We start from the raw sequence: 25417 nt of genomic DNA, 5'->3' as shown, positions 1-25417 counted from the left end.
GGGACCATAAGAGAATCGGTCATTATGAATCGCACGCACTGGGCGATTGCTCTTTTTGTCCTTGCAATGGCTTTCTTTGCGCTCTCACCTCGCTCGACCGTGATAGGTAAGCAATATCAATGTCGCCTGTCAGGTTCCATGTCTACAGCTCGACTAACGCTACATCCGATCGATAGATTTGCCGTCCAAAGCATGGCCACGGAACATTACATCGACTCGCTGTAAAGTTGCTTATCCTGGGCGTCCTCTGATTCAATATGTTATCATGGTCGATGCTGGATCGATGGGGTCGAGGATTCACGCGTACAAGTTCAATTACTGCAGTGCAACTCCGGAACTTGAGAACGAAATCTTCGATCATGTGGAGCCGGGTCTATCTTCCTACGGAGATGATGCCGGCGGTGCAGCCAGGAGCCTAGATGGATTGCTGGAAGCAGTTCTCGACGCGATCCCCGTTTTTCTCCATTCGAGTACTCCGATAGCAGTGAAGGCCACTGCAGGATTGCGCCTGCTTGGAGAGGAAAAGTCAAACAGAATTTTGACCGCAGTCCGCCAAAGGCTTGAGTCAAAGTACCCGTTCCCGATCATCGAGGAACAAGGAGTGGCTGTCATGGATGGTGCTGATGAAGGTATGCAGATGTTTAATGTCTTCAATTATGTTTGTGCGTTCGAATTGACCCTTCATCCTCAGTATTAACCCACGATCTCAAATATTTGATTCCAGGTGTATTTGCATGGGTTACGGTTAATTATCTCTTGGATCGATTCAACTCTCTGAAGAAAAAGCCGACAGTGGCCATCTTGGATCTTGGAGGGGCCTCCACGCAGGTGGTCTTTGAACCCAAAGTTGTTAGCGGCCACTCTGTTGCGCAAGGCACCCACCGATACCCAATGAATTTTAATGGAAACGAATACGTCCTCTATCAGCACTCTCATCTCGGCTACGGTCTCATTATGGCGCGCGCCCAGATCAACAGCTATGTGGTCGAAAATCCGATCGGCAACCTACATGGTATCAAGCTAGGTGAGGGCGAGTATGCCCACCCTTGCATCCCAGTGGGCCTCCGCCAAAACTTCACTACTGCAAGCGGCAAAATTGTTGTACTGATTGGCGTATCAGATCCAGGAGGGCAGTGTAGGGCAGTAGTTGAGGCCATTTTCAACAAGCAAAAGGCGTGCAGTATCACGCCATGTTCCTTCAACGGCGTGTACCAACCGGCGTTGCACGCTTCTGTTGAGGAGGATATCTACGCGTTCTCATTCTTCTTTGACCTCACGGCCCCTTTTCGACTTGGAAGCGCAACATTGGCACAGGAGATGACGATTGGGGAACTGGGACAGCTGACGGACCGCGTTTGCATCGGAGACGAAGACGGCTTCAAGGACTTTCATGACTCTGCAGAGGCGATGAAGGAAATTCACAAGTCGCCGGAGCTGTGCATGGACCTGAGCTACATTTATGGGCTGCTCGAGTATGGCTATGGTGTTCCGGAGACGCGAAAGTTCAAGCTGGCCAAGAAATTGAAGGGGTACGAGACAGGCTGGTGTGTCGGCGCCAGCATCGCAGTACTGGAGGAGCGCGACTGGTTCAACAATACCTCTGGATTGCCCTTAGATTCATAGACCTTCACTTCAATAAATCTGACAAGAACTCCTTGTGAGCAACCTTCATGTCCGATGCACCCCCTTTTTTGATATCGAGAAACGCAAAGAGTGGGGGGCATAGGTGCACCCGATCAGCTGCTCGAGAGCTGCGTTTTTGCACACCCATTCCTCATTCCTTGTTCTCATTCCTTCTCATTCTTTGCCCTCATTCCTGTTCGTTTCCCGAATCCGCACTTACTTTATTTTAATACTTTAATGAGCTTGCATTGTTCTTTTTGTTCGAACTGTCTTCACCCCCTAAAAGAATATCTTCAAAATGGAGTCCAGCTTTTGGAACCAATTGAAGAAGACGATTATGGCAGCTCCCAAGGCGCCGCCCAGTAGCGCCCTGCAACTCTCACGGTTCAACAAGTGCTGGCTTACCGTACAGGTAAGGTGTTACAGCGACAAATCTTGAAAATCTTGAGAAGATACCAGTGCTCATAACTTCGGCGATCTCATGTTATAGGCTGCTATTTCGACGCCAGAGAAACGAAACGTCTCTATTCAGCAGACCGAGATTCCTCTCCGTCTGAAGAACATGGTCGATCTTCTTGTCGACGAGGAGTCAGGATTAGAGGACACCGCAGGGACAACAGGCGTATGCATGGAGCATCTTCTCAAGAACAACGTCCTGGCAAAGCTGGTGAACGTATGTGCCGACGGAGATCAACCGCACGGAATTATCGGGGAGACGATCCGTACGATGGCCGCGATGATCAACCTTTTGGACGATCGATTTCTAGTCCATAATGCGGTCCATATGCCGACAGTCAAGTTACTAAGGACCTGCTGCGCTCCCGGGGCCGAGCTGGAGGGTAATGAGAGTTATCATGAGGACTTGATCGATCTGATGTACATTCTCTGCTCCAAGATCCATGGATATCCCGAACTGCTCAACATCTTCTTCTGCGACAAACAGTGGCTCACAACGCCTGAGAGGGTGGCCGAAAGGCTACAGAAGAGTCGAGAGACGATAGCGCTTTTGAAGAGTCTGAGCCAACAACCTAACTTGGCGCTATCATCATTGGACTTCAATCCGCCTTCCATCGATGCGACATCCTCACTTACAGTATTGCAAACAAGCGAGCAACCAACGTCGGCCGCCAAAACGGCAGTTACCGAGGTGGAGGAGCAGCAGACAAGTCTGTTCGCAGACACCAGCAATACCCCAGCGTCCAAACTACATGAGCCAACGGGGAACCAGACATTAAAGAGGAGCCATGAGTTCCTGCTCTTTACTTACTTATCAAAGTTCGTGCATCGTGAAGGAAAGGCCGGCGATTTTGCTCGTACAGGTCTCCTATTCCTGACAGAGCTCGCAACAGGGTCCCTCGGCGAATACATCTTGGATTCCGAGTTCCCAACGTACTTGACCGCCGGTGTTGGTGCTCTCTATTCTCAACTTCCACGGCAGCTCATCGTCAAAGGCAGTCCCAACGACTTGAACAGTAGCAGTACATTCTCCGCCGACAATACTTCATCAACAGAGACAGCGATCAGGGCATCAAGGCGGGCGAACATTGAGCTGTCGACCTCGGCTGACTTTCAGTCGCGCCTAGACGCCTTCTTAAAGGTGCTCGAGTTTTGTCAGGATGTACTCGTACGATGTCCTAATACCGAGATTGCAGCGACGCTTTTGGCCTCGTTCAAGTCTGTGTTTCTGGAAAGCATCCTATATCCTTCAATCTTGGAGTGCTCCGACACGGACGGGAGCTCGGTTGCAGTGATCAGCTATATTGACCAAATACTACAGGTCATCGAGCACGAGGCGCTTGTGGATTTGGTGGTTGGATTTCTGATGGAAAGCGACGAGGAGGACAGCAGGTCAAAGGAAAGCGAAGACACGGATGCATTCGCAGAGGTTCAGAATCCACAGACAACATCACCTTATTTTACAGCACTCGGTCGCTTTACACTTAAGGATCTGATATTATCACGGCTCAAGTCTCGGTCGCAGCCCACGGTCATCGCCACACTAAAGCTCCTCAACACCATCATCACGCGACATTGCAAGTACTCGCTCAAGTTGCTCAACGTTCAACCAGAAAACCGAGCCAACGCACTTCGAGAACAGGCGGCGAATAGATTTGCGCAGGACCCATATCGAGACATACCCATGATTAACCATCATGCACACGAGCTGGATCTGTTCTTTGCTCTCGTCGCTACAATCAACCCGCGAAACACCCAGGATGTTTTTGCCTGTGGCTACGACGCGTATCTCCGGGATGCTGAAGCCTCTGTTGAGACTCACCAGTGTTTGAATAGAGCCAAGAACGACGACACCCAGCAAGCAGCCAATGGTACTATGTCTGAGGCAGAGCGCAAGAAGCAGCGACGACGGAGCATGAAGTACGGCCACAGGATGGACCTTTCTGGAGACAAGGCTGCTGATGCTTTCGGCCAGAACCAAGAAAAGAACTCGGGCACTAAAGCGGTTTCGGATCGCTGTGGTAAAGGCCCTGGCCATACGATGCAGATGCATCGTCTGCTGCCATCCGACCCGTTATTGCAAAGTCTCTTGGGAGCACTCTCGCACTTCTTCGCACACACGGTCGAGCTCAACTTGGCGTTAACGGGGGTGATCACATCGCTGGCAATATGTCCGTACCGTTCTCTCGAAGGCTGGCTGCTTTTTAGGACTAGCGATGTCAAGAAGCCGGATGTCGACCGCGACTCTGGAGACGAATCCGATAATGAGTCTCCCATCACAGGCTCCCACATCTTTGCGCGCTTGGATCCCACTTTCCATTCAGCAGCCACCTACGATTCGGATGATGAAGATTCGCTACCTTTCTTTGCACAGGCTGGTTCAGGTGGTCCGTCTTTGCCATTGGGCCCGCCGTCTTTCAAATCGTTTCCGCCCTTCTTTACAATGCTGAGGACGCTGACTCAACAGGTGGACTATTATCGGAGTGAGATCGATGGTTTTGACGAGTACCTTATTGAGAGACGACGCGAACTTTTGCACCTAAGCGATTCCAACACCAGCGCCGCTCAGCCAACAGTATTTATTGACAAAGTTCCGACCTCAAGCAACCCATTTAATCTAGGAGCCATGTATGCTTCGAGCGAATCATTCTTTACTGCACCTGGCAGTTTCGACGGAGGCCCTCGACCTTCGACTTCGACCACACCTGTTTCCTCGCCCAACCTACTAAGCGGTAGCTTTACAAGCTCACGTCCCCACGACAATGGAGGAGATTCCGGAGCAGGATCTAGAGGCACGTCGTCAGCACTCCAAGACAGCAATCCGAAAACATCTATTCAAGGAAACGTGGCAAACCCAGTGACGACGGTCAAGATCAGTACTTCTCGGCCCCGAAAAAGCAGCTCGCCGTCCAGTCTGATGTCCACGCCGTCCAACATGCCCTTCTTGGTTGCAGCGGGTATTGGTGGCAAACGCAACGTCAAGTCCAATAGCGCAAGTCCTCTGGCGAGCGGTACCTCTACTCTTGGGCCACGTTATCCGTCTGCGCCTCCGGGTCATAAAGATGGATCCGACAATCAAGAAGGATCCTCTTCGGCGTCGACAGTGGCATCGTCGGCGTATCCCCTTTCGAGAACAGCTACCGCATCACATGAACCTGTCTCGCAGCAATGGACACCTTGGACTACTGCTGATAATGCTGCGACGGCCTCACCTAAGCAACCAGTCATCGTAAGAGGCATGGCCACCGCCGTACGTGGAACCAGCAACAGTAGCAACAGCGTTCTCAGCAGCTCAGCGGACAACAGCAGTATCAGCAGCTCTTCAATGAGTATCTATGGACAAACTTTGTTCGGTACACATGAAACAAGCCAGTTGGCAAAGGCCATGAATACTATGACGATCAAGCCACTCTTTGCGGACGGGTTCATTGACGATTCAGACTATGAGGCCGAGGCGGACTCAGAGATGAGGATGAGCTTGAGTGAAGATGATAATGAGAACGAGGACGAGGAGGATGCTAGAGGCGGCGGCAATAACAGCAGCAGCACTAAGAATAAGAAAAGTATGGGTTCAGAAGACGGGGATCCTGTGGAGTGTGAGGCGAATTCGGATCTGCAGAAACCTACGAGCAAGAGTCAGCAGCGCCCAAGTAGTCATTATGGACATGCTCGCAAGGAGTCATTTGCGACAGCCATTGGATCCAAATCTTCGCAGAAGAAGGGGTCGTCGCAGCAGCAAAAGGAGAAGACGGTTACATTGAGACAACTGCTGACGAATGTTGTTATATTGGAAGAGGTTGTCAAAGAAGTGATCGCGATTGCGCAGGTACGCAAGGCCATGGGAGTCGACAAGGTGCGATTTCTGTGAGACTGACAGGAAAGCATGCATTTCGTAATAGAGTATTTGGGTTCTTTTTCGAGGATGCAAATAAATGGATTAGTTATTTATTAATAATGGAATAATGGGGTAATGGGGGTAATGGAATAAAAACTTTTTGGTTTGAATAATGATAATGTCACAAAACTAAAGAAGGGGGGATGAAGTGATGAATGGTCGGGATGCTAGGTAATTATCAAAAAGAATATACAATTATAGTAGAAAACCCCCCTTGTTTTGTTTCTTGTGAACCACAAATGAGGATTTGTCCAACTGGTTTGTTAATTATCAAGTATGGCACATTAGCAATTACTGCTGCTGTTGTTGTTGCTGCTGCCTCTGCTGCTGCTGCCTCCGCAAGCTGACCAAAGCCTGCTGCTTCTGGAATTGTTCTTGGAGTTGGCTTTGTCGCTGCTGGACGAATTGCAGCTCTGCCTGGGTCACGAGCTGTTGCTGCAACAGCGTGGCCATCCCTGGATCTTGAAGGTCTGCACTGGGTGATTCAGGTGTAGTCGAATCAACGACCTCAGACTCTGACTTGACGGACACGGCCCGCAGCAGATCTTGTGGCTTGATAGTCTGTCCACTCTCCTCGGGCTCGGACTTGACCGTGGCGTGCATATTCTGGTGCATCATCTGCAGCTGCAATAGCTCCTGCTGCAATTGTTGCGGGCAGGGCTCCATGGAGGGCACGAAGGGAATCGGGCTTGCCGTCGCACTGCGTGACTGATGATGATGCATATCGACCACTGGGAGACACCCTTGAATAAAATGCACTGCATCGAGGTCCTGGTAGGATGACGGCATTATGCTCTGAACAGGGAAGGAATGCAACATATCTTGAGAAGCTGGACCAACCAAGGTGGGAGACGATAGTGGCGATGACGATGACGTGATCGCTGACGACGACATCGGCGCTGGTCCAGATGCGGCCATGTTCCAGGACGATGGTACGGATGGCGATACCCCTGGCCCACTAGAATATGGGTGACGATGCATCGCATATGGATGATGCCAAACAGGCAAGGACGTGCGTCTTGCGAGGCGAACCCCACGGTGCTCGACCGCTGCGGGCGACGTCGGAGAGCTCCGTGACAGGACATGCAGAGGTTGACCACGATACTGCTGCTGTTGCTGAAGCTGGTGTGTTTGCAACTGAGGAAGCGGTGGCTGCGTTCTTGCTTGCTGAGGGAAGGACAGGACCCTGGTACGCGGGAAATGGTTCTGGTGTTGCTGCTGTTGCTGATACTGCTGATGGTCTCGCAGTTGGTGCTGTTGCTGGTACTGCAATCTGGCCAGGAACATGGCCTCAGCAGCGGCCTTGCTGCCACCTTTTGGGCGACCTCTCGGCTTTGGGACCGCATCTCGGCACGTCAGGGCCTTGGAGGGGTGCTTGAGACAATTCTGGCAGGGCCGTCCAGCATCACACTTGATATGGGAACGCTTGCAACTCGCGCACGCGATCACGGGCGCTGCCATGGCTGCGAGGGTCTCATCGTAGTCTGTGGAGATCGGGGAGGAGACAACCGATGATGAAGCGGAAGGTGACGACGTGGCGGACGGCGTTGGAGACGGGACTGGAGCGTAGTATGTCTGCGGACCCATCAAGTTCTGCATGCCACCGGCAATCTCTTGCGCGCCACGCGTCATGACAGCCGGGAAGCCGAAGGATTGCGTAGGCAATGACGACTCGAACAGAGGAAGACCGGCGGAGATGGCAGGGGTCGTCATGTGGGAAAAGAGCCCAAAATCGTCCTGTTGTTGCTCCTGCTGTTGCTGGTGTTGTTGTTGAAGCAGCTGAATATGCTGATGCAGGTCCAGAAGAAGGCGATCTGGTTGATGTGAACTCATGGATGTAATATTGGATTCGTATTGGGGATCCGCTGAGAACGAGAAGTAATAATCAGTGGGTCCATCAGTGGATGAAGGGGATGTCTGGTAAAGATGGTTGCTAGACGAACTAGGCAGCTGGTGGTGGTGATAGGATGGATGCTGTGATGTTTGCTGTACGCGTATACTAGGTGTGCTTGTTCCTTCCCGTAGGTAGGGATATTTTTCTTCGGCAGAGAAACTGGCCATCTCGTGGCTGTTGCTTGGTGAGGGGATGGTAGTGGCAAGTATCGAAGGGAGGGTTCTGCGAACAAGGATAGTTCTTTGATTGGTGGAGACGAGGTGTTGTTCTGTAGTTCGTGTAAAGCAGTGGACGGAATAAAAATGTTTAAATATGAGACGATGAGACGATGAGACTATGGTTAGTAGCTGCTCTCTATTGCTCCATGGATGAATCAGTGCATGTCCAGCAATGCAATGCAACGCGGGTCTTTGACTTGCCTGTGTCCTGCTTTTGAGCGTATGCGTGGTGGCCTTTTTTTTTCTTATAGACGATAATGAATGGGGGTGTGTGAACAGACGTACGTACTAACACTGTGTGAGTGTGGTCAAGGAACGATAAAGCGGAAAGGGTTATGTGTCGGGCGTGTTAATGTATGGACAATAGGAAATAAGGAGAGACGGCTGGATATGCAAATAGAGGGTGAATATGAAAAGTACGTAAAGTGTAGACTATGTTAGAATACAGAAGACAACAGCTTCTCGGTGCTACGAAGCGAAAGTGATCGACAGCAGTGAGAGCAGTGAAGGAAGGAAAGGGGCAATAAGAGAAAGGGACCTTATAAGAGACAATAGAAGGCAAGGGGACTAAAAGGGTCAAGGGGTATTGGCAGAAGAACGTTTTTTGTATGCGAAGAACTACAAATCGTTTGCGCTGGCTCAAGAAGGGTGCAGAGGATAGTAAACAAGGGCAGTCCAGGCGAGCAGTTCAGAATGTACAGGAGATAAAAAACGAAGGAGCGGACCAGAGGCCGTGAGCGAATATTGGGTGTGAACGGAGGAGAGGAGGGGAGCGGTAGACGAGGTCTGTGGTGTGTGCAGTGAGAATATCGATGGGTGCGTTGAGAGGAAGGAAAGGAATGCTGCTATGTAGGATAAGATAAGAGAAATGGATGCGTCGTACAGGTTGAAGAAGGCCAGAGAAGTGGTAGAAAAAAAAGAGTGGAATCCTCTTTTTCCTTGCGGGGGATGAAGGGACACATTTATAGTCGTCGAAGGAGGGGACATCCTACCCTCAAGGTAGACGGTAGACCATGGAGCTTCCTATCATTGCCGCTTTTGCCATCATAGGGACCCTATATGTAGACTCTGACTAGACTGAATGCGTTTTTAAAAAACGTATGTCCATGCTTATCCGCAATTCAATCGAGCCTAGTATAAATATCGAGATGCCCATAGGCTAATTGTTACCGCACTATTGAATAGGAATCCCATAGAACATTTCCTATTGAGCTGCGTAAAAAAAAACACAAAATGTTCCCGCGTAAAAATACAGCATGACTAAAAGAACAGTGTATAAACAAACGAGGAAGGATATTGTAATCAAAACAAACAATAGGGCATAAGCACATACGCGCTCTCAACAACATCCCCCAGAAGCTGAACAAAGTCACTGCAGCGGATCTGGGCCAGTGAACATGGGGCGGACCCCTTCTGATCAACCGAGATTGTTCCATTTACAAAAACTCAGAACGGGGCGCAGAAACGTAACGCAGGTTCGCCTTCCCGTTAATTGGCAATTAGGACATCTTACTTGACCATAATGAACAATGGAGAAGTGGTGAGAGAATTGCTGGGTACACACGCGGAAAGCGCTGAAGAATGTGGTATCTACACGTTGGTCAAGGAAGGGCCATGACCATGTTCTGTACCGTATCGTACTGTAGAGTTCTGCATCGTCTCTGCGCCCACATATTCAAGCTATGAAATAGCGGCTGTTCGAGTCCCAGTCAGCGATTTATATCACAGAAACTGTATAGCCTATCGGTTCTGGGGTCTTGCCAAGACGAAGGGGCCAGCCAGCTGGATCGAATATACTTCTGTAGGCATTTCCAAGCAAAACCAAAATGCTTCCAAGCACAGAAGAATATGGACAGGCAAGGCGAGACGAGTGCGCTATCAGTAAAGTGGGACAGTTTCAACAGCACGCCGTCCTGAGCAGACTCCTCTTTCACGCATGTTCAGGCTTCCTGGCTCATATCTGATGGATCTGCCACTCAGTCCAGCCGGCATTTCAGATCCTCGATTAAGTTTGCGTATTTAGTCTAGTTGAGATACCTTTGTGTTCAACTTGCTCTCCAGATACGTGTACCCTCCATGGTAGAATAGAAATGGCGGCAAGAATGGAGGCGTCTACACAAACAGGTTGAGATAGGTGCAATAGGCATATGATCTTCCTTCGCTCTCTATCACCGACTCTGGCTCTAGCCTCATTTAGCGGCAATCGCCTCAATCAACCGGCAGCGGGAAGGCGGGTAGGGAAAAACGTGGATACATCCTCTTGCATGGCCATCCTGTTGCCAAGATTGCCACTTCGGTATGCTCATAAAAGTTCATACGTGGTGCTTGTTGTACCATTGGCTCGTTCTGCCCCTCGATCTTCGTTTTGCTTCCAAACGACTACCCATTCTTTTCTGTAACACTCTCCTCCCCCGCGGAGCACGTCTTTTATATCGCATGAAATATGATACGAATAAAATACCCCCTCTTTTTTGAGTGCCTGTCTTCCAAACATTTTACATATCTAGCAAATGACCACCGAGCACTCAATCGAGGGGGAAGGGGGTAGATGCCCTGCGATTTGTCTTGGTCTGAGCGTGTTCAAGTAACGATAAACAAACAAAGTCAAGGAACGACCCGTGTGCAGCAGATTTAATGGGTGTGAATTGAATAAATCTACCGCAAGACACTGGCATCATGCGCTGTCGACTCACGCCCTCTAAAGGATTAGATCGCAAAAAAAAGGGAGGGAAAACGATGGAAGAAGGAATGTTTTGGTTCGGGTTACACGCAAGCAAACAACGCAAACAACAAAAAATGGCGGGAAAAAAAATGCAGGCAAACGAAGTGCGACAGAGCATGTAGGACCTAGACAAGAGCAGAACCTTAAAGGCGATGTGCCTACGCTTACGAGCTTACGTGGTCAATGGTCAGACTAATGAGGGTCCGCTGAGGGAGCATGGGACGGGTTGTCCTGTCCAATGAATGGAGGCCTTTTGTATTAGCATGCAATTTGGATCTGGCCTTCCCCCATGCAACTCAACTCAAAGAGAACTTTTACCGCTCGCTGAGGACTCATGATGACCCATATCGAAAACGGCAAGCCCTTTATGGTACTTTAAACGCTTCTTAAAAAAAAAAAAAAAAACCTACCATGCCGTTCTTGGCCTTGTCGTCTGTCTCCTCCCGTCCCGAGCGCTGTACCATGTCCTCATTTCATTTGACTCAATCATGCGCATTTTGCGTCTTCACATTCAAACCTGTGCCTGGATGCTTTTGCGCCTGAGAGTGCCGCCATAGCGCCCCGTTTGCTGCCACCAAGTACTGCGGTTGATGGTCACTAGGTTATCATATCACACAGGCGATGGTCATTCCACTTGTTTTCATCTCGCTTCTTGAACTGATGCATGGCTTGAAGGTAGATTCTAGATCCTAACCCTAGTAAACAAAACGAGTGATAAGAGAAATAAGGTCGCACTTTGGATAAGTGGGCTCCATGGCGGGAAGAGGGTCCTAACTGCCGTGTAAGTTTCTCTTAGGCTGAGTCACTGTTGCCGCGCAATGTTGCAAAGGTCAAGGATTCTTTTGTACATCTCTAGTAAAGCCTACGAACCAGTCAACAGCGATTTTGATGGGCCTCGACTTTGTTGATTGTTGTTGTTTCGTTTTTCCTGTTCAAGTTATTGTTGTTGACCTCCTTTGCTGCGTACGTGTTATACTAATGGTGCATGGATGGCGTACTTTAGTAGGGTCGGGAAACGCATTTAGAAAGCGCCTAGTAAACCTACAAATGCATCGAGTTTTTTCCCGCCCTCTCTCGACGCTTTGTGTATCATTTTGGGTAAGTCCTATGGTCTAATTTATCAAATGCACTAGACCATTCCCGCGCTCGAATATGCCGTAAGATGCATGCATGATCCACTTTCCTTCTCGCCCTTCGTCCATCGATTACACCCATGGATGGCAATACCTATTCAGGAACAATACTTCTTTCGATACCAAATGGTGGTTCGCAGACTGAGGTGGCCACAAGGTCAAAACAATCAACATCCTCCAAGAAAAAAAATGGCGGGAAATCGGACGGTCCGGGTATCTTGACCTTGTTCAGGCATCATAGTCTATGATGGTCACTATGTGTATAGGCTACCATTGGGGCAGAGGGCACGTGCCGCTTCAGGTACAAAGGACGTCGAGTCGATTATGGAGGACAAGGTCCAATGTTCGCTCACTTTATTTCACATGGTTCAGTGCAGTGGATTTTTCCTCGGCACAAACAGTGGCTCGATCGAAATGTTCGCATGTATGTAATTTTTAAATTTGGGTATTGCATTTTCACCTGCATGGACTACATAATCGACCTGCCTGCTCACAATGGACTTCAGGAACAGAAAAATCTTGGATGAAACGATTGGGCATTCCAATGCTCCAAACGACCACAACGCAAGAAATATATATACAAGGAGCCCTTCCCCCGGGGAACTGCATTCCTCACTCGTCCCAACTCTACCGTCGATCCCTAACAAAGGGATAATCCCCTCCCCTCTCCCCTCTTTCTAGCAGCTTAGACCCTCTCAAAAGAGCTACGTTGTTCTCCCTCCCAGTCCTCGCATCTTCGAGCGTCCTACACCCTGATCACCACAGCACTCCAAAAACTTGTGTTCATTCCACGAAATACACGCGTTTCCCAACATTCTCTCCATCGATTCAGACACGAAATCCTCCACCCGACCGCCCAGTCCATTCCTTGCAACCATCCCCACGGACTTCAAAGAACCAACGACGTGCTTTAACACTCATCCAGGACTATCAAAACCTGATACGCACATATTTCGTAGCCCGTTTGAATATACCCACCTCTCCACACCATACACCATCACAATGGCTCAACATCACCATGTCCGCGTCTTCATTTGCATCTGGCTTGCATGCCTTGCAGTCCTCAACCAGTCCGTCTTCGCTGCGGATACTGTTATTCAGGATGGAGTTCCCATGAAGTCTATCCCTATTCACCTGATGCCCCGTTCGTACGCTGGTCGTAAACGAACACTTGGAAGATTTCAGCCCAAGAACACCATCGAGCTCCGGTTCATCGATGCAGAGAAAGGCTCATACTATGGCGCCTGCCATCATGTCGATATGGACGTCGAGCTTAAGTCAGACGATGGCTCAAAAACAATTCAAGCCCTGAACCCATTCGCGTTCCAAAATGCTGTCAAGTCGATCTCTTGCTCCGCTGGTTCCTCTCAGCTGCAACTCGAACTGGATCCTGAGTACGCCCAGCAGGCCCGTCGCTGGAAGTTGTCCCCCGCTACTGTCTTTGGCGTTATTATCCCTCATGACTTTGTCGATCTCAAGAAGAACAAGGCCTGTTATGATGACCTGAGTTCCACGGCAAAGAAGTGGGCTCAAGATCATCCCATGGAGACGGTTGTCAAGTTGGTCAAGAACATTCAGTTTTTGGACAGCAAGAACCCCAACATTGTCAGCTTTAGGGTGGTCAGGACTGACGTCTGGTCGCAGATGAATCGCGCCCAGTCTGTTAAGATCGCTCACAAACCAATGGATGAGATGCTTGGTCTCTACTTCCACAAGCGGTCAACTGCAGTAGAGGATGGACCGATGTGGGACTATGAGCACAACTTGGCCTCGGCTACCGAGAATGTTGCTAGCCAGATTCCTGCTGACAATGTTGACGCCAACCTGGACAATAGTAGCGTGAAGGGCTATGGTAAGACGTCGTTTGGTCGCTTCTTGTTCCATGGTTCCCTGCCGGTTGTAATCTAACATTTGTGTTCAATTTTTTCTTAATGATTTATAGCTCAGGCAAACATGGCCTGGAAACAGATTTGCATCAAGAACATCTTCAATGGCCAGATGAAATGCGCCAACTGGGGTATCTCGGAGTCCAAGATTTCCGGCATGACTCAGATCAACCACCAGGCCCAGCTGAGCGTCAAGAGCAAGTTGTCCGTCTCCACTCTAAACAATTCGAAGAACAACTCTCAGCCTCTGTTGACCCTTACAAACATTAATGTTACGACACCAGGATTCGACCTCATGGCTCCCATTCCGTTGCTTGGCTTCAGTGTCCCTGGTGTCTTTGACATGGGAGCCAGTATTGGTCTTGGAGGGTCGGTCTCCCTCGCGGTCCTTGTGCGGGCCACCCAGGATCTGTTGGTCAACACCGGAAGCACCACCAGCTGCCCATGGGTCATTCAATGGAGTGGTAGCTTCGCCAACTTCCCCACCGTCCAGTTCGGCACCTGTACTATGCCTGGTACACCCAAGGTTGCCGCTGCCCAGCAAGACGTTCTCAGTCGCAAGAGCTCAGAAACCGCCCTTTACTTTGGGGCTGATCCAGCGTCGAGCCATAACGAGAAGCGTGCTCTCACGACTGCTCCTGGATCACGAGAGACCGCCACCGTTCGCGTCGGCGTTACTGTCTCGCCTTCGTTGGGCATGGCCCTGAAGGTCTTTGGGTTTACAGCTCTCTCGGCCGGTATCAGCTCGCCCATCAGTTTGGGCGTCAACACCTACTGGGACACTGACAAGACTGAGACCTGCCCGGCCAACCATGTCGCGCTCCATGCTGATGGCACTGCTTCGTTGCAGGTCAATGCAGGGTTCTTTGGATTCAACAAGGGTATTCCTCTGGTGCAAGGTCCAACCTTGACTTCGCCAAAAGCCTGCATCCCTCATTAACCAAAAAAAATAAAAATAAAAATTATGTAAATAATGATAATGCTATCAAATAAAGACACGGCCAGTAGATTATAACGATACAAATAGCCGAGACATATACCCAGATAATATTGCATTTTCACTAGCGCGGATGCGTTTATTTCTGCAGTGCTTACAAAACACAACAAAGGGAGCCTGCTTTATTTCCCCACGATCTGTGCACGACTGTCCATTGAGCAAACGCGACGCCCGCTTTATTGGTGAGAACACACATGGGCTGTACACACTATCGCCCCTCTGCCCTTTCCTTAATGACCTGGCCATGAAGCTGCAGCAGCAAGTTAGTACAATGATGATGCTGTGTTGTAGGGTAGTGCTCCTGTAGTGGACAAATGAAATGATAAATGACCCAGCCACTCTAGCTGTTTAACAGTTCATCTATCAAATGACAGATAAATCATCCATTTCTACAACTTCTAGATGCGTTAACAACCGCAACCCGAGTCTCCGTCGCAATCTTCCCCAGCGTCCTTAACGATGGCTTCCTGTCTATAAAAGACTGCCAGTCCGGCATCTCACTCGGACTAGAGGAACCAGCTGCCACCTAGCCTTCATTTATTCGCAACGCACAATCTTTCAACATCCATGTCTCTCCTCGTCCTCTTTGCTGCAGTGTCTTTGGTTATGACCGTCGTCCAGATGACTCCCGCCACGTCCTTTGGGGCCATTGGTCCTTCCGGCCCTCCAGGTCCTGGCTTTGACTATCCAGCTACAAATGTTCCCATCGCGCCTATTGCCATCATCCCCGAGACGGATTTTATCCCTGTGAGCAACGTCCAGCCGGTCGTCAACGTCTTTCCAACGGACTACAATGATTATTCGTGTGGCTATGGCTGGTGTGATGGATATGGCGGTCATGGAGGCTACGGCGGCTATGGATCCTTCTGATGAAAAACTGAGAGGTTGCTTCTGTTTGAAGCTATAGCTGCTATCCTGTTGCTCTGAACTATTGATCGCTTCGTCAATAAAAAAGAAAGCGTCATTTCAACTATTTCTCCAGCTATAAAAAAGCCATGCCGTCTAGGTTTTATTATTCCTGATTTGTTGTCTTGTCTAATGGAAAGCCCTCTTGTTTTATTACTCTGTCGCCTGCGTAGACTGGCGATGTGCCCGCAACACAAATTCGCCCATTTCTCTTAATGCCTCCTCGCGGTCCTGCTTTGTGGAGATGTCATCCAACAAAAAATAATTGTGGGATCGGCCCTCTCCTAGCACACTCTTGACGTCGACACCCTCGTTGCGAGCCCTGTCCACGAACTGCTCGATCGAGGGACGTAGGATCTCAACGCCCCCGATGAATATCAGCATTGGTGGCAATCCTGTCAAAGATAATGCACTCGACGGAGAGGTATAGGTACACATTGCCGTTTCGGGGTCATTCTGGGTATAGGCCTCAGTATAGATCTCGCATCCGATAGCACTCACGACATCGTAGAGAGAGCTCTCCAGGGGATCAGCTGAGCGAGCCCATGGGCAGATCAGAATTTGACCTGCAGGGGAGCCGAGTTCTGAAAAGGCGTCGCGCAGTTTGAGAGATGTTCCTAGACATATGTTTCCACCGGCAGAGTCCCCAACTGTGTGAAATTATCCAAAAAAAAGTTAGGCATTGCCCTTTTTCGCTTCGTGGTCAGATGACATCTAACATTGAACGGCCTGCTTACGAAAAATAATTCGCTTGGACTCGACACCGTGAAGCTTGATGAGATCCCGATAGGAAGCAATAATCTCGTTCATAGCGTGCGGGTATGGGTTCTCCGGGGAGAGGCCTTGAAGAAAGACAGCGAATACCGGTATTCGCAATTAAATAAGCTGGACACAATGATCGGGACGCAAGTGCTGGGCTCACTGCAACAATAAAAAAAAAAAAAAATCGAATGCTTACCATACTCTATCGAGAGAATCCCAATCCTGAGAGTTTGATCCTTCTGCGCACTCATCATCAACCTTCTGAAGTAATCCAGGAACATCAGCGCACCTCCATCGATGTATCCGCCGCCGTGGACAGCAACGACCACCATGTCGCACCCGGTTCCCAGGGGAATATTGCTAGGGTCGAACACCTTTTCTGCTGCAGTGGTTTTCTTGGTATCGACCAATTGATCCTGGAATGGAATCCAGTAGCCCTTCCATCCATCTCCTTGGATTTTGGTCGTCCATTTCGCCTTTTTTGCTTCTGATCCCAAGCCAGCTCGGATATGTGTAAAGTTGACAGCTGCCTTCATGAACGTTCGGTACTGACGGATGCTGAGACATTCAATGGCAGGGAACAATATTGCCACAGCAGCGCCGATCATGTATGGCTGTTTTGGAGGTGTCTTTCCTGCGATGTATAATCCAGTGTACTTTGTCACTCTGGCCACTAAAGAGGAGAAATAAAAAGAAAGTGAAGGGCATAGTCAGCAAGCGGAGGATATATCTGCACATGGAAAAACGGTTTATGCAATGAGAAGTCCTCATACCTATGGCGCAGGCGAGATGTCCGTAGGCCAGTGGAGTCCTAGATCAATAGGACTAAAAGTGTCAGTGATGATGATTAAGGTATGCTCCATTGGCATCAAACGTACACATTAAAGAGACTGGAGCCCGACTAGGTTACCATCGTTCATGCTTCAGTCGCCGCTGTAGAGGGGACAACTCGTCTGGCTTTATCGTCATCTTATGCGCGGGAAAGGGGAGAGGAGAGATAAAGAAAGGGCACGAAGGAAAAAATAGACCAGAGAAAAAGCAATATGTATCCCCCTGGGCTCAGAGCTTGACGCTAATGCGAGGCTTAGGTATGCTATATAGGGTGAGTTGCATTAGCCTATCTGCGAGAAGTATAAGTGCTTAGGATATAAGCGTATTGGCTCTGTAGACTCACGAAACACGCGTTCGGCACCACAAATACTCTGCTATGTAGCAAGCATACTGTCTGCTTTGGTGAGATGAATAGAAGCGTTTGCATGTGAGCTTCATCCTTCTCGGAGACGTCCAGCCTGTCTGACTGCATTATTATGTGATAGCGGGAATGCTGTTATCGGCATCATATGTGTACGAAGTTTTGGACCAAGGAATATCAGTCGCGAGCTAAAACGTGTTGGAGCGAAGGGAGTCTGAATCCACAAGCATAATGCCCTCCGGTATTTCATTTGGAGTTGTAGCGCCGCCAGCAGGGCTCCCCTAAAGCAAAAGCGCGCAACACGGCAGCCGAGTATCAGATGTTCCAAGTGCAGAAGAAATGAGATATGGGCTCTGAGCTGCTCGCCATTGTTATTTTTGTTGTCACCACGAGTGTGAAATCAGACCGCTGTATCTGGATTCAATTTGTTGGTCGAAATGGCTGTCCACAGGGCCAAAAGACCCCAAAAAGTCAAAAATTACCACTTGGACCCTGCGCTGCCTGCCACCAGCTCCTGAATACTATTTTTATTTGATTGAGCATGTATGTCATTCTATAGCCAGGCACCAGATGGCTATCTGTCGCAAATTGCATATTTTTATTGGTGGTCCATTAGCATGAATGTGCTCCAAACATCTGTTAGAGGGTGCGACCGGTGTCCATATCGCTCATTCTCCCTTTTTTCTCTTCCCCTTCTCATTCTCTTGGGGCGCCGTCTTCTCTCCACTCCCTTTGTCTCCTCATTGCCGCTTTTTGTCGCTGTTACATTCATCCCTCATTCCTCATTCCTCATTCCTCATTCCTTCGACCGCCTCTATACAAACCTTATTGAGTGCTTTGTGCTTCAAATTAAAATGACCGCTACAGGGTCACCAAACTTCCTTGGTGTGCTTGCCCGATACCACTCAAGCAGAACTCGCCATCGGATCGCCATCCTCCTCGCCCTCTCACTCTTAATCCTTTCAGGCTCCCTCCTTGTCCTGCACGTCTCCAGCGGCCAATTGAGCCAGTCTGAAGAAGACTACGCCTCCTCCTCCGTCACTCGTTGGACAGCCCGGCGATTCAGCGATCGCCAACATTCCGAACATGTTAACGCACAGAATGAGGAGGAGACGGTTGCGCGGTACAGGAGCCTACACCAGGGTTTCGGTCGTCCACGCGCGGCGCTCCCTCATCACAACACATTCCACGACGAAAAAGAGCAGGCGTTGATGCAGCAGCAGCTCGAGAGGCAAGAGGATCAGCTACGACAATTGCCCTTCGAGCAGCAATACGAAAATCCATCACAACAACTTCAACAGCCGAATCAAGGACAACAGCACCCAGAGCCATTGACCCCATATCGGAACCTCGACTCAATAAACACGCCTGCAGAGTCCGACCAGAGCCCGCAATTAAAAGCAATTGACGGTGCCATGGCTGCAAATATCCAAAAGAGTGCTCTCACCCCTGCGCCATTTGAGGAGACATTGAAGAGAAGAAATGACCCGACGCGGTATCTCACCTATCTCCCTTATGCCGGGATCACGAACCAATTCTATGGAATGCTTAGAGGCATGGAAGTTGCCAAGGCCCTGGGTCGAACCCTGATCATCCCACCAATCACTTCGTCGAGCCACGACAAATCCAAACAAAACCAGCCCTGGTCTAAATTCCTTGACCTGAAACGGTTCTCCCAGCTGACAGGGATCAAAGTCGTCGAGTTTCATGACCTGCGCGATGCCGAACTCACGCTCTACAACGAAATCCAGTGTCGGATTACCTGCGGCTTTGGATCCAAGCGCACGATCGATTTTACTGCCAAGGGGTTCCTGAGACAATGGCGTCTCAATGCGACACTGGGTCCGCTCCCTGAAGACGATAGCAGGCTCGGAACTATCGTGTCGACCTTGGAACCTTTCAGTCGCGACAAGTACCTCTGCATTTCGAACACCTACAAGATCGTGGTCCCCGAAAAATCGGAATGGGAGCGGTTCGGTCAGCACCTGCATTTCACAGCCGAGTTGGAAGCCTTCGTACAACAGTTCTTGGACAAGAATCTGATCAAGAGCAAGCCCAAGGTTGATCTTGACACCGGTCGAGAGATCGAACCCGCTCGCCATAGATTCCTAGCGATCCATGCACGCCGCGGGGACTTTAGCAAGTACTGTGAAGGAAACTTTGCAGGCTCTAAGATGGCTCACTGCCTGCCCTCCACAGAACAGATCGCGGAGAGGATTGACATCGTCCAGGAGAGGTTGAATCCAACCAAGGATCCCGCAGAAATCCTGCCTGTCTTTGTGGCGACGAACGAGCGTAACCCGGAGGAGCTGCGACGGTTTGCGAATCTAGGGTGGAAGTATTTGGACCATGAGAAGATGGGCACTGTCGAAGCACTAGGTGTCTTTGGGCCCATGATGGTTGACCAAGTGTTTATGGCCTATGCTGAGACGTTAGTCGGGATCCAGATGAGTACGTTTTCGCGCGTCGGCGCATTGAGACAGCGGGACTGGTATGCCCGTCAAGTCGAGTACATGTAGATAGATACACAAAATAAATACATCGAAACATTTTATTTCTTAGTTCGTCATTCATAAGATACGGAAGAGATGTCATCGTGCCAAAGGTGTCAACTGCCACTAGAACTGTCTTCATCTCGTTGGTCTCTACATGATCGCGAGGAGAAGAGCATTTAAAGACGGGGAAATATTATCAAGGCAGAGTCATAGGCGATGGCAAGGCATCACTAGCGCAGACTTGGCTCCATACACCACAGCGACAGTTTTTTTTTTTTTAATGAATAGCCGTCTTTAATAACATGCGTGAGTATGGGCAATCAGAGAATAATTACAGGGCGTCATGAGTCGAGCAGAGGCAGTTGCAATCGCTGACAGGGCACTGCGTATGTCGATCAAACCACTCTGCCATATGCATCGCATGTCCACCGTGGCGACATGTCTGACACCAAGTGAACCAAAGATCAAAACTTGTGGGCTCTAAAAAGTATGAAAGTAGCGGGAGGCATTAGTACAAATGTTGCTTTACTCAGCTGCGCACAAGCCATTAAGGCATCATTAACGTACTCTCGCCTGTGGCCTTGTTACCGAGACTGGACCAAACACCAAGTGCAGCATTACCCTCTGCTGGCACACCGAGGTGCAAGAGACAGATCGCGCACCGAGGCAGTGGCTTACTACAGCTGGGGCATACCACAGCCTTGCTCGAGCTACCAGCTGATCCACCACCTGTCCCTGGTGCTCCTCCGGGCACGGTGCCTCCAGCACCTTGGCCCATTCCTGCACCGCCCATAGAACCTTGCTTATCATGGGCATGCATACCTCCATGGCCCGCTCCAGATCCGGGTCCGCCTCCACCGGGCACCATCAATCGACGCCCATCTCGGCCACGCACCCCCGGAATCAGCAAATTTCGAGCAATACTCTGGTTGCAAAAGTTGCAGCGGACGTAAATTTGTGTGGGCGTCATATCCGCGGCAGAGACACCACTCAACGTGCTTTGCTGTATGCACCGTCCACGAGCAATGTCGAACTTTGCTCGCGTATAGTAGAGTTGCCAGCGATCCAAAAGATCTCGGTAGCAGTCGACCCATTCCTCCGCGCGAACATCTTTAAAGTATCGTGGAACGGCTACGGATGAAGCCAGGGCAGCTGTTTGGATGTCGCCCGTGCGATTTACATAGTTGGTAAAAAGATCCAGACCCGTCTCCGTCAATCCTGTGAGGATAATACCATCGATTTCACCTTCTTTGGTAAGCGTATCTGAGATTGCTTGAATGCGGGCCATCAACTATTTAGAGAATATTTCAGATAAAAACCATTATAAACATGCCAAAGATATCTCAACCGCTTAACACTGTATATGAATACACATCGACGGCATTACCTCAGCGTCGCTCAGGAACCTCAACGCGACACCAACACGGTCTGCCAGGGAAAGGCTCTGCTCGTCCAAGACATCCCTCCAGTCCCCTGAAGCAATGTAACTGAAGATAGCCCTGATATAAGGGTTGGATTGGCCTTGGCTATGACTTCGGCATTGATCCCTCCATGCGCTGTTCGAAGGCTTTTCGCTGTTGTCCAGATCGCCCAGTGTCGTTCCTGAGACACTTTGGTTCCTGTTGAACCCCGCCACAACAATCGACATCAACTTTAGTTTGTCATCTACGTATAAATCAAATAAAAAGCATTACAAGTGAGTAGATTGCCTGAGGTCGATGTAGGGGTACCAGCAGTCTAAATTCTCAAGGCAATTACCTCCTCGACTCAGCACATCGATGGCGAGATCCAGCTCACCATGAAAGAAGGCCCATCCTGCAGCAACCTCATAGCTTCCCTCGCTCTCAAGTCTAAAGAAGAAAATGGGCATATGGTAAGTTTTTGGGGCAGACATGTTTTACGAATTCTCGGTTCGAGAAAATATGTGCAGGGTACTCTTACTTTTCCACAGTCTTCTTCAGGTCAGAACGCAACAGCTCTGAGCCACACAACTTGAGTGCCAGCTTGCGTTGTGCAAGCTTGAGTGTAGGCACGATTGGAATTTCGTCCGCTTGCTTTGAATTCTGACCAGTCAAGTCAGACGAGGTGCGAGGCAGGGGCGACATTGCGCGAGGGGTACCGGATGGCGTTGATCTCCTGGAAACTAAAGAAAGTTAACCATCGTCGGAATAGTAAGCATATGCACTTGCCATCAATGGATAAGTTCATCCGCATCGCTGTATAGACTTTACCTGCACTTCCCAAGAGCACGGGAAGGACGCCTTGGTAGCTAAAGTCAAACTTTCCGATACGAGCACCATCCTTCTGAGCAATTTTCTCTGCTCGCATCATCCAAGCCCAAAAATCCCGAAGCGCACCAGGCGCCACCAGGTTGATGTTGGCTTCAGCATCCATAGAGTATCCTTTTATGGCTCCCTCGCGCATGGTAACTGAAATGTCCTGCTCCAGATTTGAACCCACCTCGGCTGCAGCAGCTGATATCCACCCATTGTTGACTACAGCTGTCAACGATGCCCTTCGCGCGGGATCCGAAATGCCATTGGTGATTGCGCTCAGCTTATTGGACTCTGTGCCAGGCGGTCCAGCCAGGCCACTGGGAAGCATGAGGCTAATCGATGGTGGAGGATTGCTGGAGTTCACGGCTGAGCCGCTGTTTGCGTCACCGTTCACCTTGCGGCTGGCGGGAAGCTGCAGGTTGAGGATTTTAGAGTTGCGCTTCCGCATCTCTGAAAACGCGTGCTGGGATGCTGATTCAGGAGCTGTTACATCCAAGGTACGTTGGCTAGGGAAACACGAGACCGCATTTCCATCCGAGACAACTAGCGCGCCTCTGGGCTCCCATGCAACCTGAGATGTCTCTTTGAGGATAGTTGTCTCGATCAGGGACTCCTTGTTAATCGAGATCAATCCTGAGGTGGAATTAGATACAAAAGTGGGGATCCATGCAAACGACTGCAGCGATTTTGAAGACGGCTTGGCTAGAAATGAACAATGATAGGGACAAATAAGACACTTAACACGGGAACACAACTTGGGCCTTGCAATTTTGAACACTGCTTGACAAATGACCTCGGTTGGACGTACTTTGACGAGATTTCCATAGGATAGGAACACCAATTTCCGCCTCGTCGGACTCGGACTCACGGACTGTGTGCAGACCCTCCCTGTCGTGAGACCTGGATAACAAGCCGCTTGTGCTTGCAGATCCCTTTTCCATGCTGGCATCGAGGTTATGATTACTATCCATCCTGGAGACACTTCTTGGTGCACGCATAGTTCCCTCCTGAATATCCCAGACTTTCAGACACGAGGCTTCCTTGGTGAGAGAGGCGATCAGCCCGGATCTCTGCGGGTTGAACTGTATTCGGACTAACGGCGCTTTCTGTAAGCCAGTGTCGAAGGAAAGGATCGGCTGAGATGGTTTTCTGATATCCCAAATCGAAATGTTGCCGTCATCCGTGCAAGAGGCCATTCTCTCGTCGTGGAATGGATCCATGCAGAGCCCATGGACGGCCTTTGTTGAAATGACCATCGACGATGGCGAATTAGGGTCCTCTATGGAGTAAAGTGACAGAATTAACATCAGTGCTGCGGTAAATAGCCTAATAGCCTCGCGATATCATGTCCACTTTCCGGTATACAATGTACCTCTGGTATCGTAGACACGTATATATTTCATGCCCATTCCTGCTGCAAGGACCCTGGGCTCATGCGTGAACCAAGCACACGAGGAAATAACCTCGCTGGACCCATACTGACACATAGGCTTCTCTGAGGAATGGTCGAAACTATACGTCATGAATGAAGTAGAACGATTCGCGTCAATGAGAGGTTATACAACACAACAGTTAAATATCGAAAAGGCTTCCATAGATACCTTGAGGCATTGAGTGCTCGGGCGGTGCTGGTGTTTTCAGCTAGAGAAAGTGGGTTCATCGACAGCCGAGTATCTAGAAATGAAAGCGCAAAATTATATAGCACATGAGTCTTCTCTGGCGTCCAAGCTGCAAGAAACGCTAGTGGTTCTTATGTGAACGAAGCGTACCAAAGTAACTCTCTGCGATCTCAGCTGTTCTTCCGAATCGCGATGTCTGTAAACTTCCAACAGCTGAGCGGTTGGATCCGGTGATTGACCCAGATGGGGCATAGCTCGACTCTGAGCCCTTGAACATGGCCTGCTCAATATCCCAGACCATCAAGCAGTAGTCGTTTCGCACTTTATCGAGTCCAACTGCCAGCAGATTGGGACAGCCTTTGGAAAATGCTACAACGTTGCAAGCTCTGGAATGACGCGCACTAAAAGATGGATATGTACGTTGATTCTGGGCGATGGACACCTGCCTGGGCGTATCGGGCCGGAAGTCGTTCCCTTTGTCCTCGAATATCCATGGCTCTGATCTGTGCATCCGAATGAGTAGCGTTCGTCCTGTAGTCAATCCAACCGCCGTGAGGTCCATGTAGCTCGGGTCTGGAGACCAGGTGAAGCACTGAAATTGATGCAGGAGTATGGAATAGCGCTGATAAGACATCACCCTAGCACTGTAACACGGACCATATCGAGACCCCTTTCTCGCATACCTTCATAAGAGATACATCGGTGTTGACCGCTATCGGGGTTGCGTGCGGCTTGCCTTCAGCATCCTATACAGCAAACATGAGAATTGTCAGTGGAAGTTAGCAACAGTTGTTGTCTCCCGCCTAGCTCCGTCCAGTCTCTGGTGGTGTTTCGTACTTCTGGTGTCCACTTGAAAAGCCGCAGCTCTGTCGAACCAATCAGAAACTGATTGTGGTTTGGATGAGGCGACCATAGCAGTCGATGAGGCCTCGCAGTTGTCATGTCCGGCTAGCCTGATTGCAGCGCGTTGTTGAGGATTCCTTTGAGATTGTGCTTATGCGAGTGCCGAAAGATATGCATGTACTCCGCTGCACCTGTGACCTGATTGGAGAGCGTGCGATGATTCATTCATACGCGCGCACATCTCCTGCATAGTTGCCACCAATTAAGGTCGTGGAAGGACGCATGAAATAGAACCTCTACACATAAAAAAGAGTCTTTACATCCGCTCTCTTGCGCCGCTTCTTCTACCCAGCCCGCCCTCCATCCATCCATGCACCGACGACATGGACTATCTATCCTCCTTCTGCTTTGCGTCAATCGGTAGATACATATACGCCGTCTTTTGGGTATGGCACAACAAAGACTGAGAGTACATACCCAAATCCGCTCCTCATACGGTT

The 25417-nt window shown here is 49.8% G+C and overlaps 8 protein-coding genes across 8 annotated transcripts; 5 read left to right on the top strand and 3 right to left on the bottom strand.

The window, feature by feature from the left end:
- Nucleotides 1–24: 24 nt before the first annotated feature.
- On the top strand, nucleotides 25–1623 carry BC939DRAFT_483190 (nucleoside phosphatase GDA1/CD39; the record flags this gene model as incomplete). The annotated part of the gene is made up of 3 exons (XM_051559167.1): nucleotides 25–106; nucleotides 177–629; nucleotides 725–1623. The coding sequence occupies 3 exons, from the start codon at nucleotides 25–27 to the stop codon at nucleotides 1621–1623; spliced, it is 1434 nt and encodes a 477-aa protein (XP_051415884.1).
- A 64-nt stretch (nucleotides 1624–1687) lies between these two features.
- On the top strand, nucleotides 1688–6020 carry BC939DRAFT_440667 (Retinoic acid induced 16-like protein-domain-containing protein). The gene is made up of 2 exons (XM_051554108.1): nucleotides 1688–5627; nucleotides 5707–6020. Exons 1-2 carry the CDS (start codon nucleotides 2186–2188, stop codon nucleotides 5838–5840), a joined length of 3576 nt encoding a protein of 1191 aa, XP_051415883.1. The 5' UTR covers nucleotides 1688–2185; the 3' UTR covers nucleotides 5841–6020.
- BC939DRAFT_322043 (uncharacterized protein) lies at nucleotides 5993–8455 on the bottom strand. The gene is made up of 2 exons (XM_051551527.1): nucleotides 8288–8455; nucleotides 5993–8136 (listed from the first exon to the last, which is right to left on the bottom strand). Exon 2 carries the CDS (start codon nucleotides 8033–8035, stop codon nucleotides 6266–6268), a length of 1770 nt encoding a protein of 589 aa, XP_051415882.1. The 5' UTR covers nucleotides 8036–8136; nucleotides 8288–8455; the 3' UTR covers nucleotides 5993–6265.
- Nucleotides 8456–12506: 4051 nt separating this feature from the next.
- On the top strand, nucleotides 12507–14848 carry BC939DRAFT_440659 (uncharacterized protein). The gene is made up of 2 exons (XM_051554107.1): nucleotides 12507–13793; nucleotides 13884–14848. The coding sequence occupies exons 1-2, from the start codon at nucleotides 12944–12946 to the stop codon at nucleotides 14765–14767; spliced, it is 1734 nt and encodes a 577-aa protein (XP_051415881.1). The 5' UTR covers nucleotides 12507–12943; the 3' UTR covers nucleotides 14768–14848.
- Nucleotides 14849–15391: 543 nt separating this feature from the next.
- BC939DRAFT_473998 (uncharacterized protein) lies at nucleotides 15392–15694 on the top strand (the record flags this gene model as incomplete). The annotated part of the gene is made up of 1 exon (XM_051558389.1): nucleotides 15392–15694. The coding sequence occupies one exon, from the start codon at nucleotides 15392–15394 to the stop codon at nucleotides 15692–15694; it is 303 nt and encodes a 100-aa protein (XP_051415880.1).
- Nucleotides 15695–15822: 128 nt separating this feature from the next.
- On the bottom strand, nucleotides 15823–17502 carry BC939DRAFT_440656 (alpha/beta hydrolase fold-domain-containing protein). The gene is made up of 5 exons (XM_051554106.1): nucleotides 17403–17502; nucleotides 17266–17303; nucleotides 16689–17165; nucleotides 16468–16572; nucleotides 15823–16380 (listed from the first exon to the last, which is right to left on the bottom strand). Exons 1-5 carry the CDS (start codon nucleotides 17459–17461, stop codon nucleotides 15884–15886), a joined length of 1176 nt encoding a protein of 391 aa, XP_051415879.1. The 5' UTR covers nucleotides 17462–17502; the 3' UTR covers nucleotides 15823–15883.
- An 868-nt stretch (nucleotides 17503–18370) lies between these two features.
- On the top strand, nucleotides 18371–20248 carry BC939DRAFT_440655 (GDP-fucose protein O-fucosyltransferase-domain-containing protein). The gene has a single exon (XM_051554105.1). It carries the CDS (start codon nucleotides 18539–18541, stop codon nucleotides 20201–20203), a length of 1665 nt encoding a protein of 554 aa, XP_051415878.1. The 5' UTR covers nucleotides 18371–18538; the 3' UTR covers nucleotides 20204–20248.
- On the bottom strand, nucleotides 20249–25093 carry BC939DRAFT_440652 (uncharacterized protein). The gene is made up of 12 exons (XM_051554104.1): nucleotides 24912–25093; nucleotides 24758–24820; nucleotides 24225–24666; nucleotides 24057–24129; nucleotides 23828–23967; nucleotides 23264–23734; nucleotides 22411–23157; nucleotides 22121–22322; nucleotides 21938–22029; nucleotides 21567–21844; nucleotides 20747–21470; nucleotides 20249–20659 (listed from the first exon to the last, which is right to left on the bottom strand). The coding sequence occupies exons 1-12, from the start codon at nucleotides 25014–25016 to the stop codon at nucleotides 20511–20513; spliced, it is 3486 nt and encodes a 1161-aa protein (XP_051415877.1). The 5' UTR covers nucleotides 25017–25093; the 3' UTR covers nucleotides 20249–20510.
- Between the last annotated feature and the right edge of the window lie 324 nt (nucleotides 25094–25417).

Source organism: Gamsiella multidivaricata (genome assembly GCF_025024155.1).
Source record: "Gamsiella multidivaricata strain RSA 2152 chromosome Unknown BC939scaffold_9, whole genome shotgun sequence".
Classification (NCBI taxonomy): domain Eukaryota; kingdom Fungi; phylum Mortierellomycota; class Mortierellomycetes; order Mortierellales; family Mortierellaceae; genus Gamsiella; species Gamsiella multidivaricata.
This window is presented reverse-complemented; position numbering and strand designations above follow the sequence as displayed.

Bases quoted from the DNA above. Each gene is read 5' to 3' on its own strand.
- BC939DRAFT_440656 (XM_051554106.1), bottom strand. From the start codon at position 17,461: ATGACGATAAAGCCAGACGAGTTGTCCCCTCTACAGCGGCGACTGAAG. The intron at 17,166-17,265 runs GTATGAGGACTT...TCTCCTCTTTAG, and splicing joins ACATCTCGCCTGCGCCATAG to TGGCCAGAGTGACAAAGTAC. The intron at 16,381-16,467 runs GTAAGCAGGCCG...AATTTCACACAG, and splicing joins GTCCAAGCGAATTATTTTTC to TTGGGGACTCTGCCGGTGGA.
- BC939DRAFT_440655 (XM_051554105.1), top strand. From the start codon at position 18,539: ATGACCGCTACAGGGTCACCAAACTTCCTTGGTGTGCTTGCCCGATAC.
- BC939DRAFT_440659 (XM_051554107.1), top strand. From the start codon at position 12,944: ATGGCTCAACATCACCATGTCCGCGTCTTCATTTGCATCTGGCTTGCA. The intron at 13,794-13,883 runs GTAAGACGTCGT...AATGATTTATAG, and splicing joins TAGTAGCGTGAAGGGCTATG to CTCAGGCAAACATGGCCTGG.
- BC939DRAFT_440667 (XM_051554108.1), top strand. From the start codon at position 2,186: ATGGTCGATCTTCTTGTCGACGAGGAGTCAGGATTAGAGGACACCGCA. The intron at 5,628-5,706 runs CTAAGAATAAGA...GCAGAAACCTAC, and splicing joins CGGCAATAACAGCAGCAGCA to GAGCAAGAGTCAGCAGCGCC.
- BC939DRAFT_322043 (XM_051551527.1), bottom strand. From the start codon at position 8,035: ATGGCCAGTTTCTCTGCCGAAGAAAAATATCCCTACCTACGGGAAGGA.
- BC939DRAFT_440652 (XM_051554104.1), bottom strand. From the start codon at position 25,016: ATGACAACTGCGAGGCCTCATCGACTGCTATGGTCGCCTCATCCAAAC. The intron at 22,323-22,410 runs GTAAAGTCTATA...AACTTTCTTTAG, and splicing joins CGTGCTCTTGGGAAGTGCAG to TTTCCAGGAGATCAACGCCA. The intron at 21,845-21,937 runs GTAATTGCCTTG...ATTTATACGTAG, and splicing joins CGATGTGCTGAGTCGAGGAG to ATGACAAACTAAAGTTGATG.